The sequence below is a fragment of the Hippopotamus amphibius genome, chromosome 4, assembly GCF_030028045.1.
Source record: "Hippopotamus amphibius kiboko isolate mHipAmp2 chromosome 4, mHipAmp2.hap2, whole genome shotgun sequence".
In the NCBI taxonomy this organism is placed as follows: Eukaryota; Metazoa; Chordata; class Mammalia; order Artiodactyla; family Hippopotamidae; genus Hippopotamus; species Hippopotamus amphibius.
This window is the reverse complement of record NC_080189.1, coordinates 47,953,432-47,971,037: the sequence shown is the minus strand read 5'-3', so window position 1 is coordinate 47,971,037 and position 17,606 is coordinate 47,953,432. Positions and strand designations below refer to the sequence as shown.

Here is a 17,606-nt window from a genome sequence, read left to right as displayed (position 1 = left end):
ACAGAGCCTCCAAGGACTGCTGAGAACTTAGGCAGAGAGGAAGCAGGAACTAGAGGTACACTTGGAGCCAGTATACCTCTACCCTCCCTCCCTCTCCTCCTTCCTCTCTCTCCCTCTCCCTCCCTCCTCATCACTTCATTGCTTTCTACTCTCTGATCTCTCCCTGAACAAAACTCTCTCAGTCCACGTGGTCTACACATTATGCCTGATGATAACTCCCTGGTTTATATACTACGAACACAAGACACAAAATCCCAATTCTGAATTTCCAGAGAGAGAATCAGAATAGCCTGACTTGGAACAGGTGTCTGCTGTGCTCAGGTAACTCTAGCCATAGAGGTCACCCCCCACCACCGCCCATAAATACATGGATGGGGCCATAGGGTGTCTGGAGGATGGATGGTACCCAGGTTATGTGTGAAAGAAAGGAATCCTCCCAGGTAGATAGCCTCCCAGGTAGATAGCCTGGTAGTCAGCTATAATCCTTTCCTCCTTGTTTTGAAGAATTCCACTTGAAGTTTCACGTCAAATTCCAACTCTTTCCACTGGGTTCTGCTTGAAGGAAGTCATGAAGCTACTCTGAGCTTCAATGTTATTATTAGTAGTATTATCTGCCAGCCTAGGCATTCTGCGGCACAAGTTAGTCTCATCATCCGTCTCAGTATAAGGAAGAATCTCTATTCTTTTGGTTCCATCTTCTACAAAGCGTACCCATTGCTGTCATGCCATCTTGGAGCTCAGACTAGCCCTCAGCAAACCTGGGAAGTAAATGAGATTTGTGTCTGGCAAACTCTCCACCCTCTACCCCGGGATGGTTCTCTTGCCCCTCCCGCTGCTCCTGTCTGCCGAGTTACTCCATGAAACCACCCTGCGAAGACCTGCCAACCCTCGTTTCTAGATCTTAGCTTCTCCTTCTCCAGTTTATCTCCAGGCTTTGCATTCTACAGATCAGCTGCACATTATGGTTAATTTGAAATATCACCTGTTTCCTGAAAAACTTACCTGGTAGGTTGCATGAAAACCCTTTCTTCTGTGATTCACCAAGATTTACTGTTACTCCACAGATAGTATGTGCTCAGTTTAAAAGGGCTTGTGCATGAAAATGACAGCTAAATTAATCTGGTAGTCATGTTTTAAATGAGTGCTCTTGAAAGGCACGATGCCTCTCTCCAATGAAATTTCATTCATGACAGGGATTTTGGCCAAGTGAGGAAACAATTTTTGCACAAGACTCTCATGTAGGTGAGTACCTTCTCTGCCTGCCAGGGTCTGACTTAAAGCTTATCTTATACCTCCTTGGCATGTTTTTATATAAATACTGGGACACTGTCATTGTAAATCCTTTACAAACCAGCAGAGCCTGGTAGAAAGAAAATAGGCTTTGACAGCAAACCCAACAGAGACTCCTTGCTTAGGCCACACACCAGGGAAGTGACTTGGCCAAGCTGTTCCACAAATGTAAATCATTGACTAACGAGTCTTGCCCATATAAAATGCTTAGTTGTTATTAATTTTATATTGAGTTTGTTTTATGCCAAAGAACATCATTCAAAGGGACTATTCTAAATGACTAAATGGTTGACTCTGGCTTTTTAAGTCCAGAGAAATACTCCTTTTGTGTTTTGTGGAGAGAAAGAAAAGCACCAGTGATCACTGTACATATGAGTTGGGTATAAGTTCTAAGAAGAGGTAACTATTTAGATATTCTTTTTTTTATTCAGCAAGTACAGACTGAGGGCCAGTTATGTGCCAAGCACTGCCAGATACAAAAAAGATGGTGGTGACATAAGAGTGGGAGCGCTTCGCCTGCCAAGTGGTTCTCAGCCAGAGCAGTTTTGCTCCCCAGGGGACATTTGGTAATGGAGACATTTCTCCTTCTCATGACTGGCACCTAGCAGAGGCCAGGGATGATGTGAAACATACTACAAGGCCCGGGACAGTCCCCACCACAAGGAGTTATTGGCCCCAATGTCAATAGTGCCAAGGTTGAGAAAACTTGCAGTTGACAATGGGGGCCCTGGTGGTCTTTGAGCAGGGAAGTGTCAAAGGATATTGGTGCTCATGCCCTCATCAACCTGAGAGGAAGTCAGCCAGAACAAGGATATCTCACTCTATGCAATAGGGAGAATCCCAGAAAGCTTTGCGGCAATCAGTGTTTTAGAAATGAAATCCTGTTTTAAATGTACTAGAACAGCTTCTGAATAGACACATCTGGAGGGTCAGTGGTTCCACGCTGGAGAAACCCAGCTGCGCTGCAGCATTTGCTCAGCAGGCCTCGCAGGAAAACCCAGAGGCTTTGGTCACAGACCCAGTGATTCCCCTTGGCTATTTTCCTACATCTGAAAAGGTTCACTTCAAGGCCAGTATTTCATCTGATCTTGCAAGAAGGAAAAGTCCAAAGTTTAACCTAATTTCTCACATAAGTTCAGTGTCACATGATGATGGGAAATGCAGTCGATTATGGGAAAAACCCTTGGCTGAGATTGGGAGGTCAAGTGCTGCTGACCGTCTGGGTGACCGTGGACAAGCTGCCTGTCTGCCAGCCCCCCAGGTAACTCTGGACAAAAGCTAGACTAGATGAGTCCCAAGCCCAGAGACTCGAAGCTGGAAGTGGCTTTAACCTCCTCCAGCCCCTTCTTCTATGCATATACAGCAGCTAAGAAAAACTGCCTTCAATGCAGAGTCCTTTCAAATTAAAGTAAAAGAATAAAGTTTTCATTTTAATAGAAGTAATAAGAATGACAAATTGAGGTGATATGGTTTTGGTCTATACCTGTGACACTCTCTCAGGGTTACTTCGTGCCCAAGAGCATATTGAGCAATATCTGGAGACATTTGTGGTTGGTCCAGCTGAAGGGTTGCTACTAGCATCTAACCGATAAAGGCCAGGGATGATGCTAACCATCCTACAGTGCACAAAGACTTATCCAGCCCAAAATGTCAATAGTGCCAAGGCTGAGAAACCCTGATGTATGCTGATAAGGAAAAGCAAAATTTCTCAACTATAGCACATCATAAATAGCACTTTCTGTTTCTTACGGTCTAGAACCTGGGCTGAGCTGATTATATACTTGGGCGGTGTCTGCATTGACCCATCAAAACATACTTGTTATGAAACCACCAGAGAATACTGCTTTCCAGATTCAGCAGATGTGAGACAAATAACATCCTGCTCATTTAGAAAGAGTCAAGTTGGGAGATACTTGCTAAACGCCTGAGATTTTTTCTTGACAACTCTTCTTGCTCTTGTTTTTACTAAGTGGCTATTCCTGGGCTATTTGTCAAACAGACCTTATCTCCTGTAATATCATCTTTTTCTATTTGGTGTGGTTTTTTGAATTCCAGGCAGACCAGGCCCAGTATAATAGCCTTGGACAGACATTCTTCCTGTCTGGGGTATTTTCTTCCTGTCTGGGGTATTTTAGTTACTGCCCTAAAGTTTGCAAAATGTTCTTTTTTCTGAAAAGATATTCTTGAAAATCAATAAACTTCAGAGAATGGAAAAAGCTGATCAGTGACTTTTCAAGATATGGGGCATTTCATTGGAAGAGTAAACATAATAACTCAATCCCAAATAAAATGGGTCCAGAGAGCCTACCCTCAGCATTTACATATAGCCTGCTGTCCATAGATTGTCCTTGTGAACCCAAAATTGAACAATATATGGGCCATGAAAATAAACAATGGCCCATCACAAAGAGGAAATTAGGCAGTGGGCCTAAAATAATGTTTAACTAACTTTACATTCCCTTCTGTCCCCATTTTGCTGGATTTCTGGGGAATGTGTGTTTGTGGGGACAAGGAGAGCTATTTGCCATTCAAAAATGTCTGCTTGCATTTGTTTGGCTGCAGAAATGAGATGGAAAGCAGTGGGGATACATTGATGGGAAAGGATGTTGGTAAATATGAGCAGGGCAAATAAGCATTACATGTAATTATGATATGATTAATTATTTTTTAAAATACGGCAAAAGGTGAAATTTTAGAAAATCTATGATTAGTGTATTCTGTATTTCCTAAATCATTCAGTAGACCAGTTTCCATGTTGTCAATGTATAGTAAACATTGTAGCTACTCTCCTAATTCTTAAATATTGCGTTTTTATTTTTCCCCCGGGGCATGTAGTTATTTCCCATGTGATATCTTTATCCACTGGAGATGTTCCAGATAAGAATTTTGACGCTCCTATTTTTTTTTTTTTTTTGCATGACCTACAAGAAAAGAATGCTTTTAAAAAGCCAAACCCACCTTCACTGGCCTTTGGTTGTGCTGTTTCCTCTTCTTGGAATGTTCTCCCCGAGTTATCTGCCTCCCCAGTCAACATCATCAGTACCCCCATCAGCCCAATCTTTCCCAGTCCAGTGAACTCCTATCCATCCTTCAAATATCTCTTTCCCCAGACTTCTCAGGAAGAATTTATTAATCTCTCCAGTATACTACCATAGGATAATTATCTATGTTGCCTGTTTATTCTTGTAGATGTGATCCTTGAGTGCAGAAAGGTCTTTGCTCCTCTGATCTATTTTGCCTTTGTATATCCAAGGACTAGTATAGTGCCAGGTTAAAAGCAGGCCATCAGCATGTAAGTGTCAAATAAATGAGTGAATAATGAGTGGGTGAATAGGTGGGTGAACTAGGAAATTATTCCTCTCTCTCTGACATTTCTTCCCCCACCAATTTGTAATGTCATTTCTGAGATATACCAGCTCTCCATATATGTGTGACTTGGTTTCTGATCTTTCCACTGTGTACCATTGATCTGTTTGCCCATCCTACATGGCGTTTTACTTTTTTTTTAACTATAAAAATCTTGATATATAGTCAGATGTGTTTTCTTACATTCTTCTACTTATTCAAAATTATCGTGGCTATTTCTTTCTGCTCCATCCTTCCATATAGATTGTAGGATCATCCTGTCAAGTTTTGTGAAAAGCACCATGGAAGCTTTGCTTAAAATTGCATTGGATTTAAAGGTTTATTTGGAGGATAACTGATATATTTATAGTATTGAGCATTGCCATACATGAATATAGAAATCTCCTTATTTATGTCATTAACTTAATTACTTTATAATTATTTTAGGTTATTTCTGATGCTGTGAATGGAGTCTAATTTTTATGATTTAACAAAATGTTCTTGCTGTTGTATAGTGATGCTACTGATTTCTTCTTATTGCTCTTATATTAAACTTGATGACTTTGTTCTTTCTCCCAGTTATATATGGTATATTTCTTTGTCTTGTTTTATTATGCTGTTTAAAACTCTGAAAGATTATGCCCAAGAGAAGCATTTATAGCAGACAGCCTTTTCTTTCTGCTGACTCTAAAGGAAATTATTCTAATGTTTTATCTTTAAATGTGATGTTTATTATATGTGTATCATAGATATCTCTAATCAACCATTTTTAGGAGAGTTCCATCTATTCCTAGTATGCTAAGTGCTGTTACTATGAACAGGTGTTGAATTTTATTAACTGTTGGTATTCCAATTTTTTTAATGATTATGTGGTTTCTGTCTCTTGTTTTATTATTGTTATGAATTCTAGCAATATGTCAACTACCTTAAATCCCTGAAATAAACCCTCCTTGGTCATGACAATTTAAATATAATGCTACATTCAGAAGGATTTTTACATTTATGTTCATAATTTAAATTGATGTATAATTTTACTTTTATGTACCTTTTTTGTATGGTTTTTGAATCAAGATTACATTAGCTTCATTAAGTGAATTGTGGAGCTTTTCTTTTCTTTTTTTTTCTTCTCTGCTCTGTAGTAGTCTGTATTGGCTAGAGATTGTTTTTTAAAAATTTGATTAAACCTAATAAAATCATTTGGGATCAGTTACTATTTGATGGTAGGTGTTTTAGTGCAGATTTAATTATGTAATGAGTATAATTGAATTTAGGTTTTCTATATTGTTTTGAGTCATTTTTGATAATTTATATTCTTTAAGAAAATTATCCATTTCACACAACTTTTAATTCTGTGGGTAGAAAGTTATATTCTTGAGGTTTTTGTCTTATATCATTACTGCATCTGCATTTATGTCCTCTCTTTTATTTTTCTGCCTGTTTTCTTGATCGTTGCCCAAGGTTTGCCTGTCTTATCAATGTTTTTAAAAATCACCTGTTCGTTTTTTCAATCCTTTTTCTTTTCTTTTTCTTTCTATTTCATTATATTCTACAGTAACCTTTTTTGTTTCTTTGTTTTACTGTTTGAATCTTCCTTGTCATTTTTTTCATCCTGTTTTTCAGTCCTCTGAAATTAGTCATCTTGTTTTTGTTTCTTAGGTAGGCTTGATTAGATTGGCCTGTGTTTCCCAGTTTTCTTGCTCACCATGGCTTCTTGAATCCTGTCCTTTCCCACTAGGTTCAGTGTGCTTCTTACAGAACTATATTATCCCAAAGTGTATCTTTATGAGTGAGGATCTATGAGTGGAAACTCCTGGCATTTGTCTGAAAATATCTTTATTTCACCCTTGCTTATGAATGGTAATTAGCTGTGTATATAAGTTAGGTTGGCAGTAATATTCTCTGAGCACTTTGGAGAAATGATCCTTCAACCTACTTGTCTCTTTTTTGCTGAGAAGTCTGTTTTCATCCTAATTGCTGTCCCTTCTCAGGTAACCTGTTTTTCAGGATTTTGTTCGCCTTTTTGGGGTTCTGTACTTTCACTCTAATCTATATAGGTCTAGATTATCTTTTATTTATCACGTTTGAGACTCATTTAGCTTTTCTTAATCTGAAGATTTTGTGTCTTTTAGCAATTTTGGAAAGATCTCAACTGTTTCCCTTTTTGCATATCACTTCCATATATGCCCTTAATCCCATCATCTCTCAGTTTTTCAGGATCATCACTCCTTTGCTTCTCTCTCTTCTGCATCTCCATTCTCTTCTACCTGTTGTATGAATCCCATCAACAAGTCAACATACCCTAATGCCTTCCATATTTTATTTCTAAAAAATCCTTCCAGGGCCCATCCCATATCTCCCTAGACCTATCTTTTTTGTTGCTCTGCTGTACATCACAGCCAAACTTCTTAACCAATTTGCATACACATTTCTCTACTTCCATGTCTCCCATTTATCCTTCAGTTCCCTTGAGTATGACTTCTGCCCTCAACAATCCAGAGAATGCTCTTGCCAAGGTTGCCAATGACTTCCATGTGTCTGAATCACAGTTCAGCCCTCATTTAGCTGGACCTCTTTCCAGCATTCAACCTGGTTGGCCACTCCTTCCTTAAAACACACTTCACCTCTTGGCTTCTGAAATGCTTTACTCTCTTGGTTCTCTCCAAATGTTGGAACACTGAGGGCTTGGAATTGGGCTTTATTTTCTTCATTTTCTACTCTCTATTGCTAATAGGTTTTTTTCCCTTTTCACACAATTTTAAATAGCATTTATTTGTCAAGGATGGCCAAACGTATACCTCTAGTTCCATTCCTCCTCTGAGTTATTGAATTGTATGTGAATTCCTGCTTGACACCAACACTTGGAATCTCAGCAGCATTTTACCTTAAAATGCTCAGGGTTGAATTCTAGAATTTCTCCCAAAAGAATGTCTTCCATATCTCAGCAAGTGGCATCACTATCTGCCTGGTTTCTAAACCTAGAATCTAGGAGGCACCCTTGATTTCTCTCTCCTTCAAAGACCCACATTTATTCCACTATCAAGTCCTTTAAATTCTGTCTTCAAAATAGATCTCAAATCCACCAACTTCCCGTGTCTACCTCCAACATCCTGGTCTTGGCCTCTATCGTTTCTCAGCGAGAAACCTCTACCTAGTTTCTGAATCTTTTCTACTATTAACATTCTCCCTTTCATTTTCTTTCTTTCTTTTTTTTAAAAGGAAATTTATTTATTTATTTATTTTTGACTGCATTGGGTCTTCGTTGCTGCACGCGGGCTTTCTCTAGCTGTGGTGAGCGGGGGCTACTCTTCCTTGTGGTGCACGGGCTTTAAGCACACGGGCTCCAGTAGTTGTGGCACACAGGCTTAGTCGTTCAGCGGCATGTGGGATCTTCCCGGACCAGGGATCGAACCCCTGTCCCCTGCATTGGCAGGCAGATTCTTAACCACTGCACCACCAGGGAAGGCCCTCCCTTCCATTTTCAACATAGCAGTCAGAACATCTTTTTTTAAAAAAATCATCTTCCTACTTGAAGTCCTTCAAGAACTTCCTATTGGACCTAGATTACAACCAAATCCACACTCATTAATAAAGGCTTCAAGGCCCTGTCCTACCTTCAACCTCATCCCAATTTCTCTCCCCCTCACTCTGTTGTTCTGGCCACCCTGGCCTTGTAGTTCCTCAGGCACACCAAGCTCTTTTGCTCCTGCAGGGCCTCCATAGATTCCTTCTGCCTGAAATAATCCCCTCAAAGCCCCACCAGACTGGCTCCTTCTCTTCCTTCAAGCAGCTTGAGGTCACCTTTCAAAAGAGGACTTCCTGACCATCGTGGATAACACGAGGTCCTTCCTTAAATCACTCTAATAGTCCTTTTCACACCTTTTTTCTTTTCTTTTTTTTCCTTTTGAGATAGATTATTTTACATATTATTTTATCGATCTTGCAATTTCAACAGTATACTTATAATCAACTTTGTTGCTGTAATTAACCAGCAGTCTATTTAGAGCATTTCTAGTAAAATATCAAGAAACCTTTGCTTGCTACATTTGTTAAAATGTTCAGCTTTCAGTAGGACACTTTACTGAGGAATTCTTTTAGAACCATGTTTAATGTGAGTGGGCCTCCCAGTGAATCGTGGCATTTTGGCTCTGGGACAATGCAAGCTCTCCCTCGGATGGAGTCTCTGCATTCCAGCAAGGGGTGCTTTGTCATATCTCAGTGTCATTTCCTTTCAATATGATTCTCCATTTCAGTAAAAACAATTCTGAGAGGTTTTTTGGTTTTTTTTTTCCCCATCATTTTTCAAAGCAGAAGTGGTATAATGGGGGCACTTTGCATGTGACAAACTGAAATACCAAAAGACTATTATAGCAGTTTTATTGCATAGAAATCATGGTCAGAAGTTGCTCTTTTTGACTCGTTAATTGACTACTTTCTCTGCCTTGACAAATCTGTGAGTACCATTAGGAGGGGACCAAGTCTGTTTCGCTCATCACTTTATGTATACCCAATTACTGGCATATACACATAAAGATCTCAAAGTGATGCTGTTTTTTCTTAAGTAGAGCTCTGAGGAGCATCTTCCCAAATTGTGACCAGAGTTGTCATCCCAACTATACAGGCCTGTACAGGCCTCCCTGTCTCTTAAAAAAAATAATATTGTCTGCATGCCTCTTATGTGTTAATGGAGGTTTAAAACTTTGAAAGTCCTTATATGAGCCACACAGTCTCATAATATTTTAACTTCGTAAAAATTCAAAACCTCTTCACATAGATTTATGTGCCCCCAAATACACTGCCTGTGATGGTTTCTGGCTTACCACAACCACATTTGCTTTCAAGGAATCCCCTAATTCTGCTTCTTGAAGCTCATTGATGCCAGAGAATATGTATTTTTGTTTTGTTTTATTTTTGTTTTAAATTATGACAATACCTGTTCCTTTCACAGGTGGGCCTGTACCTGAATAATTAGAGATAAGACCGTCCTTACCTCATGATGTTTAAAATATTTAACAGCTGACTTGGCCACAAACCAATGAGTCTGGCACCTTGGCCAATCAGAAGGGACTTTCAACCTACACACCCAGAGGCCACACTGGGGCTTGCTGAATACAGACACTTCTCTGGGGAAGGCAATTCTATAGACCCTACTGGTGGCCTTCATTTTCAGCCAGCTCCCTCACTTTTTAAATGCCTTCTCTGAAAGTGGCTTAAAGCCTTGAAACCTTTTAATTTTCCCATAATCATGTCTTACTTATACCTACCTGCGTATTCCATAGATAGGGCAACTTTGGCCACAGTAGCTGAGTTCTGCCTTCCAGAACTCACTGAGCTAAATGCAGATTATAGCAACCAGCTCAGGCTATCTTGGGTTTGTCCATGCGCTGCCTCGTTTGGGACAGTGAGAGTCTCATCCTTAGCTGATGGTGTGGCCCTGTAATCTTACTGTTTCTCCACATTCCTTTCTGGCTCTGGTTTGGGGCATGGCGGCTCAGTAGAGGATTTTCAAAAATCAAAGCACATCTCTGTTTTTTCTGGGTCTGTTGCAACTCAGCCTCATTGGAAAGATAAAGCCCAGTGAGGGATGCTCACTCCCACTCAGGCCTTTGTTTCTTGGCTTCATCTATTTGTTTCATGCCCAAGGCCACCTGCCTCCAAGTGACTGAATTTTCTGACACTTGTCTTCGTTTTGGCTTACAGGTCCACACATTCCGAGGCCCGCACTGGTGTGAATACTGTGCCAACTTCATGTGGGGGCTCATTGCCCAAGGGGTCCGGTGCTCAGGTAGACATGGAACTTTCTTCATCCTTTTCCATTTACACAAAGTGCCACAATGTTGAGCTGGAAGGCCTCTCTCCAGAGCTGGGACATAGGCCTAGATTAGCTCAAAAGTCTAGCTTTCTGGAAGATTCAAGGCATCTTTGTGTTTCATGGAGAAATTGTTCTAAGTGTTTGCTAGAATGAGAAGGAATATCTCATGTTTATACAAGAAAAAACAATCCAGGGGAGTGTATATTCTTAGGCACCTACCTGCCACCCAAAATAGGTAGTTGTCCTTAAAAGGAAAAAAAATCAATTCCAATGGAATTGCATAGATAGAAAAGTCACATTCCCATCCCCACTTTACTACAAAAAGCAGGGCATAAAAATCATAATACTGGTGAACATTTACCACATGCCAGACACTGAGCTAAGCACTTTCTATTTATCATGCTATTTAGCCTCACCAATGAACCTTGGGGGAGATGCAATTATTCTCCCCATTAAATAGATGAAGAAACTGAGCCTTATTGATAATTGTTAATTGCCCTTGGCCACATAGTAAGTGGTGGAACATTGATTTGGCTCCAGAGTCCATGCCCAGTACTTTTCTGCCATCAAATTAGCAGTGAAAATCCACATCTTGACTTGATATCGCGTATTTTGAAAGCACTTTGAAACCATAGGTGTTTTTCCACCCAGAACTGGATGCACACACCCATTGCTAAGAGCATGCAACAAAACTTATTAAGATATATCTAATAAAACAGCAAAGAATTGCCAAATTAATGTGTAACCGGGTTTCCTAATTCATCACGCCACACTTTTTCTGGCAAACAGTTCTAGCCAGGAGCAAGAACAGCCCCCTGTGATATATTGATTGGGTTTCCACTGACAGCATGACTGATTGCTTTCTTGCTAGGGTATGATTTTAAAGACTAATTCTTAGCAAGCATTTAAAATAAAATAAGCTAATGATACTACATTAAGATGATCTATTTCCTACAAATGAACTTATTTACAAAACAGGAATAGACTCATAAACATAGAAAACAAACTTATGGTTACCAAAGGGGAAGGGTGTTGGGGAGAGATAAATAAGGAATTTGGGAGTAACATATACATACTACTATATATAAAATAGATAAACAACAAGGACCTACTGTATAGCACAGAGAACTCTACTCAATATTTTGTAATAACCTATATGAGAAAAGAATCTGAAAAAGATACATATATAACTGAATCACTTTGCTGCATACCTGAAACTAACACAACATTGTAAATCAACTATACTTCAATAAAAAATTTTAAAAATAACAATAAAAAAGATGATCTGTTTCCCCATACTGCCCATTTAGGTTCACAGGATCGTGGAACCTTAAATCCTTTCTCTGGAAAGGGCTATTTCAGCTTCTACTGCATAGATACAGCAGTCACCGGTGGTGCTACCTGGATGGGTCCAGGAGTGCTCATGTATGTCAGTTACTTTACCTGCCCCCATCCCAGATCCTTGAGGTGAGCAGTAAACATAGGTTTGGAGGCAGACTCTCCAGAATTGTTCCAGATCCCCCCAAATACCACAAAAGGCTTAGTCACCAAGAATTACAAAGTATCTCACATCTCAACCACTGTGGTAGAATATCTGAATTACTCAGTGGTGATTAATTCAACCTGTTCAGATTCTACCTCCCCCAAATATCCCTAATTGTTTGTATTATCCAATTTCAGCAAGAAACTCATCCAAAGTCAATATTGTGAGAACAAAATGCTGGGATTCAGATTAGCTGCAGACAGCAACTTTCTCTGGGATAAGAGAGTTTGGGTTTTGTCTGTGTGTTGTGTGTGTGTGTGTGTGTGTGTTAAAATAAAACATATTCTAAGGTTAGGTTACTATTCTCCAGTGGCCACTGTTTAACCTCATACTTCCTCTGAGCAGCGGGAAAACTGAAAACTGATCATTAAATGTTTGGAAGATCCATCATTTCCTCTCAACTCTCCATAGTTTATATATTTTAAATATTTTTAAAATTAGCTAGACTTTATAGCATATAGAATTGTGTTAGTTACCAAAAATTGAATATTTTTATATTTGTTATAAAGCATCTTCATTTTAATAAAATATCAATATTTAACTCTACATAAAAATACTGTCACTTCAGACTTTAAAATGAAGTTTATAAAGAAATTAAAAATAGAATTATCATGTAATTCAGCAATTCAACTTCTGGGTATATACCCAAAAGAACTGAAAGGAGCTAACAGATATTTGTACATCATGTTGATAGCAACATTGTTCACAATAGCCGAAAGGTAGATACAACCCAAGTATCTGTCAGTGGAATATTATTCCGCCTTAAATGGAATGGTTAAAATGCTGAGTTTTATGTATATTTTACCACATTTCTAAAAAATTGTTTTCAATGAAGTTTGTAAGAACTCACAATTAGTAAAAATGACTAATGAAGTAACTTAATAGCTGGGCAGGTATCCTTATATTTTCTATCACTGTATTTGCTGTTTCTTCTATTTAACTCTCATGGAGCACTTCCCACACTTTAGGCTTTACATGTATTAACTTACTTGATCCTCATGATAACCCTAGGAGTAGGTACTATTATCCAAACAGGAAAACCAGCCAGTTCTATTTAGTTCAGTTCACCAACATTTATATTCACTAAATAGAGCTATCAAGTGTTATTGAAGTTTACTTGAGCTTTATTGAATTTCTCATGTTGCTAAAGCTAAGATAATTAGAACTGGTTTTGTCTTTGGAAGGAAGAGACAGAACTCAGCTAATAAACATAACATGAAAATCATGTAAAGACAAAAATCATTTTGTGATGATTTTACAAAAGTTTAGATCCTCTCAAATCCTTGATGTGGTTTAAGTGCTTTTTTTAAAAGCAAATGATTACAATGTTCATTATCATCTGTGTATAATATGTATATAAAATATAAAAATGATATTATTATTTACACCTATAAAAGCAACATTAGAAGGTAGTTTGAATAGACACCAAGTCAACTTTGAACATCTTCAGCATTAAATTTTTATTTTCTAGAATGTAGACTGTGCCTTGTTATTGTTAGAGAAATTCCATCAGTGGATACGAACTGCTAATAAGGCTTTTAATGTGTGCATTGAACTTAAAAGCACCTTTTCAGCTTTGGATCTTGATATGAGCTTTATAAATAATCACTCTCATCATCACATTACATGGCATTGTTCTAAATGGTAAACTCTTGGGTACTCCCATTGGTGTCCAGTTAGACAGTATTTCCACTCACAGGTGTCAAAATAAGGCAAGCAGAAAGGAGAATGGCCTACTCAAACTGCCCAGCAAGGAGGACAGGAGTGGAAAGTATAGGCAACTCTCCAGGAAAGCGAAAGAAGATGCCAACAGTCATTGGTCTGTCAGACCAAAGATTAGAGATTCCTACAGAAACAGTAATCATGTCTTCCATCAATGGAGTGCCATGAACTTAAGGGAAACAACCTAGCAGAAGTCCTAGGTGCCCTTTATGAGACATGATTTGCTCTGGGAATCCAAACCCAAAAGCCCTCATATGGACCCAAAGGTTCCAGTCCCAAAAGGGAAAAAAAACATACAAATAATCTGGCTAATTACCAAAACTTTCTCCATGAAATGTTCTCGTCTTATGGTCCAGCCACAGAGAAGGCTTATTGAGAAAAATGGAATTATTTAAGTTTTGTGAGTAAAGATAGATTTCATACTCATCTTGTGAACACTATCACCTCTAAGTGGGATGGATGTTTCAGAGAGATACAGCAAACCCTGGGGTGTTTTCATTTTTAGTTTTGGTAACATATAATTTGTGTTGCGCTTTGACAAAAGGGCCAGGCAAAGCTAATGTGCCTTCTTTGTTTACAGACTGTGGTTTGAACGTACACAAACAGTGTTCCAAGCACGTTCCCAACGACTGCCAACCTGATCTCAAGAGGATCAAGAAGGTGTACTGTTGTGACCTGACAACACTCGTGAAGGCTCACAACACGCAGAGACCCATGGTGGTAGACATATGTATTCGGGAAATTGAAGCAAGAGGTTTGGAAAAAAAAACTCATTATAGTGATTTTATTTTTACTGTTGTCAAGGAGACTTTCTTATAATTTTTAAATTGACTCTCCACTATTGATCTTGGGGAAATGGTCTGTCCAGGCACATGCACACACGCACGCACACACACACACACACACACACTCACACAAACACTAAATCCAACCAACTACATCAATTTCTTTGTCGTACATAAACCATGCGTGTATGCATTTAACACGCTTGCTAAGCATCTATTATGTGCTACACACTGGGGATATAAAAGTCACAGTTCACACCTTCAAGAAATTCATAGCATTATATGCAGAATTGGGGTGGGGGGCAAATAAGTAAATGCTGTGAGCACGTGTATTCAAAACACCATAAAACAACAACAACAACACGGAGTCACAGAGGAAGGCATTTTAATCTTACCTGAGGAGAGTTCAGAAAGGGTTTATGGAAGAGGTGAGATTTGAATCGAATCTTTAAAAGTGCTTCTATTAAATAAGTTAAGAAATTGTTAGTCAACACATATATTTTCTACCATATAGAAATTCACTCCTAGTATTGGTTCTGTTTATTTCAAAGAGGAAAGTTAAAAGATTGAAAAGATCTATTCATTGAAAATTGAGAAGGCAAGGAAGATAGAAACATTTCAAAGAAAAGATTCTTTATATGATGCTTGAGTCATCTTTCCTTTATTTGTGCTTTTTTGGCCACTTTTCAGTATCAAAATGTTTATGGTAGATAGAGTCTGATTGGGGAGAATTGGATTGTTGGATGTAATTTGGATAACTGGAAAGGCTTTTACCATTGTTGCCATGTGTTTACCCTGCTATAGTTGGTATCCATCATTGTGTCCAAATTGGCTTAATATATTCTACAGGTATTTATGCACTCGCCAACCATCCCATTCTTTCCAAAACAAAACAAAATAGGATATTATAACTCGTTATCCCAAACCTTTTAGAGAGAGAAAATTATTCCTTCTTCCATGCAGGATAAAAACTATTCTGTCCCAGTAAGACTTGCTTATTTTATCTCAGATTGTAAGAAATGCCTTCTGCCTTTTGACTGCTGTGTCTGTCAGAGCTGAATGGGTACTTTGGGATCTGGTGAAGCTATTGATGCAGGGGCTGAGCTGGGTATGAGTTGAGGGAGGTGCCGTTACTCTGGATCAGTGGCTGGGAAGAGCAGCCCTGGGTCCTGCTGTTTAGAGGACTCTGCAACCCCAAAGGGTCAAATCGTCAGCCTCTCTGGAGCCTGCAATCAGGACTTGTGCTTCTCTGAAGAAGCTGGGATCATCCCGTCATGATCCTCATCAGAGTCTACTAATAATTCAGGCAAAGTTACTAGCACATCTGATGTCTAATGTGTTCATGGGGAGCACAGCACTAAGCATGTCTAGTGCAAGAGCTAGAATAGCACAAGTTAGGAATTTATGCCACAGGAATCACAACAAAGGGATTGGAGCTACAGGTATTAGGGGCCTGTGCATGTGAGCAGAACCAGAGGATGGGCTGGAAGAAATTCACGTGATGCTCCCATTCCCAGCTTCATTGACACCACTGCCAACATCTTATCCCATCTTCCCCTGATAGCAAATTTCTTATTGTTCTCCAAACGCTTCTATGGCCATTTGTTTCTGCATGCTATGGCAGAGTGAAAAGATCATGAACTTGTAGTTAGATACCCAACCCTTTCTCATATTAGCTATATTATGACCTTGGCAAGTTTCTTACTCTATTTGAATATCTATTTTCTCATCTTTAAAGTGACAGAATCAGCTGTACCTCCTAAGGTAGTTATGAGGGTTAAAATGACTTGATCCATAGAAATGACCTAGTACAGGGCCCAACATATAGGACTCAACTGCATTATTTCTTTTTGTGTTTTCTTGGAATGATCAACTCCCCTAACTCACCTCCATATCTGTGTATCTGACCAATGTACTTAACCCATATGTTTCAATGCTATCACAGAGACCCCCAAATAATAGTGTCTTCAACAAAACAGAAACCCCCCTCTCTCTCCAGCAGCAATCCAGGGCTCCTGGAGCAGCTGCACAGGGGCAGGAACTCAGGCCCTGCAACTTGTTGCTCTGTCATCCTTGAGCACTGCCCTCATCTGCATGGTCCCAGATGGTTATCACCATTTCATCTGCATTCCGACCAAGAGCAGAAGGGCATGCCCTTTCTTTTCAAGTCCGTGACCCAAGCACTGTACACATCATTTCTGCGCTCTTCACATTTGCCAGGATTTAATGGCCTCTGCTGCAAGGGATGTTGTTCTAAAAACCAAAGGTTTCGTCCCAGCAGAGGAAGGGAGAATTAATATTGGAGGGGGAGCTGGCAGCCTCTGCTAACTCTGGCAAACTCCAGCCCATCCGTCATGACTTCTTTTAAAGATAGCTCCTCAGTAAGACCTTCTCTGTAGCCTCTTCTATCAAAAGGCAGGGTTAGTGTCCCCTGCACTGTGCTCCCATGTGCCCCTGTGCCCTCGCCTGTGTTGCAGTGCAGGTTATAACTGGACTGAGGCATGCTGACATGCACCACCAACTAGAACAGGGTGACACCAGGTCTCATCTTGTGGGCCATTTCAGTTGATCAATAGTGGCACCCTTGATGACTGTCCTGAGACGAATTCTGAAGCCGAGTAGAGCTCAGTGGGAGAAAAAGCTGAGGTCAGTTAAGCATGTCTCCGATGGTCACAGGAGAGAGGAGGGGCAGTACTTATGCATTTGTTGTCTCTGATGCAGACCCGATGCCAGCCCTTATATACAGCGAATAGTACACATGAGAAACAGAAATGTGTGTTAGTTATCAGGAGTTTGACAGAGTATACTGCAGCAGCAGTAGAAGCTATTTATTTGCTTATTTATTATTGCTATAGCTATAAATTGATAGCAGCTAGGTTTTGACATACAAGCTCTGAAATCTTGTCCTCTATTTCTTCTGGACACTTTGAAATAGCTTAACAAATCAGTAAGACCTAGGAGCAGAACCCACATCTTTTTCTTATCCTAAATATACAGTGGTTAGGTTTCCAGAATCATTCATTAGAATTTTATTTTCCCACATCAGTTTGTATGATCATTTATTTGAAGGTATTAAATCAATCATATGTAGTTAGACATTTAATATATTGTC

General features: G+C 39.4%; 1 protein-coding gene across 3 annotated transcripts in view; it reads left to right on the top strand.

The window, feature by feature from the left end:
* The window catches only part of CHN2 (chimerin 2), a 293,355-nt gene that overhangs the window by 266,968 nt on the left and 8,781 nt on the right, over positions 1-17,606 (top strand). For all 3 annotated transcript variants that reach the window (XM_057732666.1, XM_057732665.1, XM_057732668.1), the window contains 2 exons: positions 10,333-10,417; positions 14,290-14,463. In XM_057732666.1, coding sequence (XP_057588649.1) covers positions 10,333-10,417; positions 14,290-14,463 — 259 coding nt within the window. The remainder of the gene's footprint in view (positions 1-10,332; positions 10,418-14,289; positions 14,464-17,606) is intronic.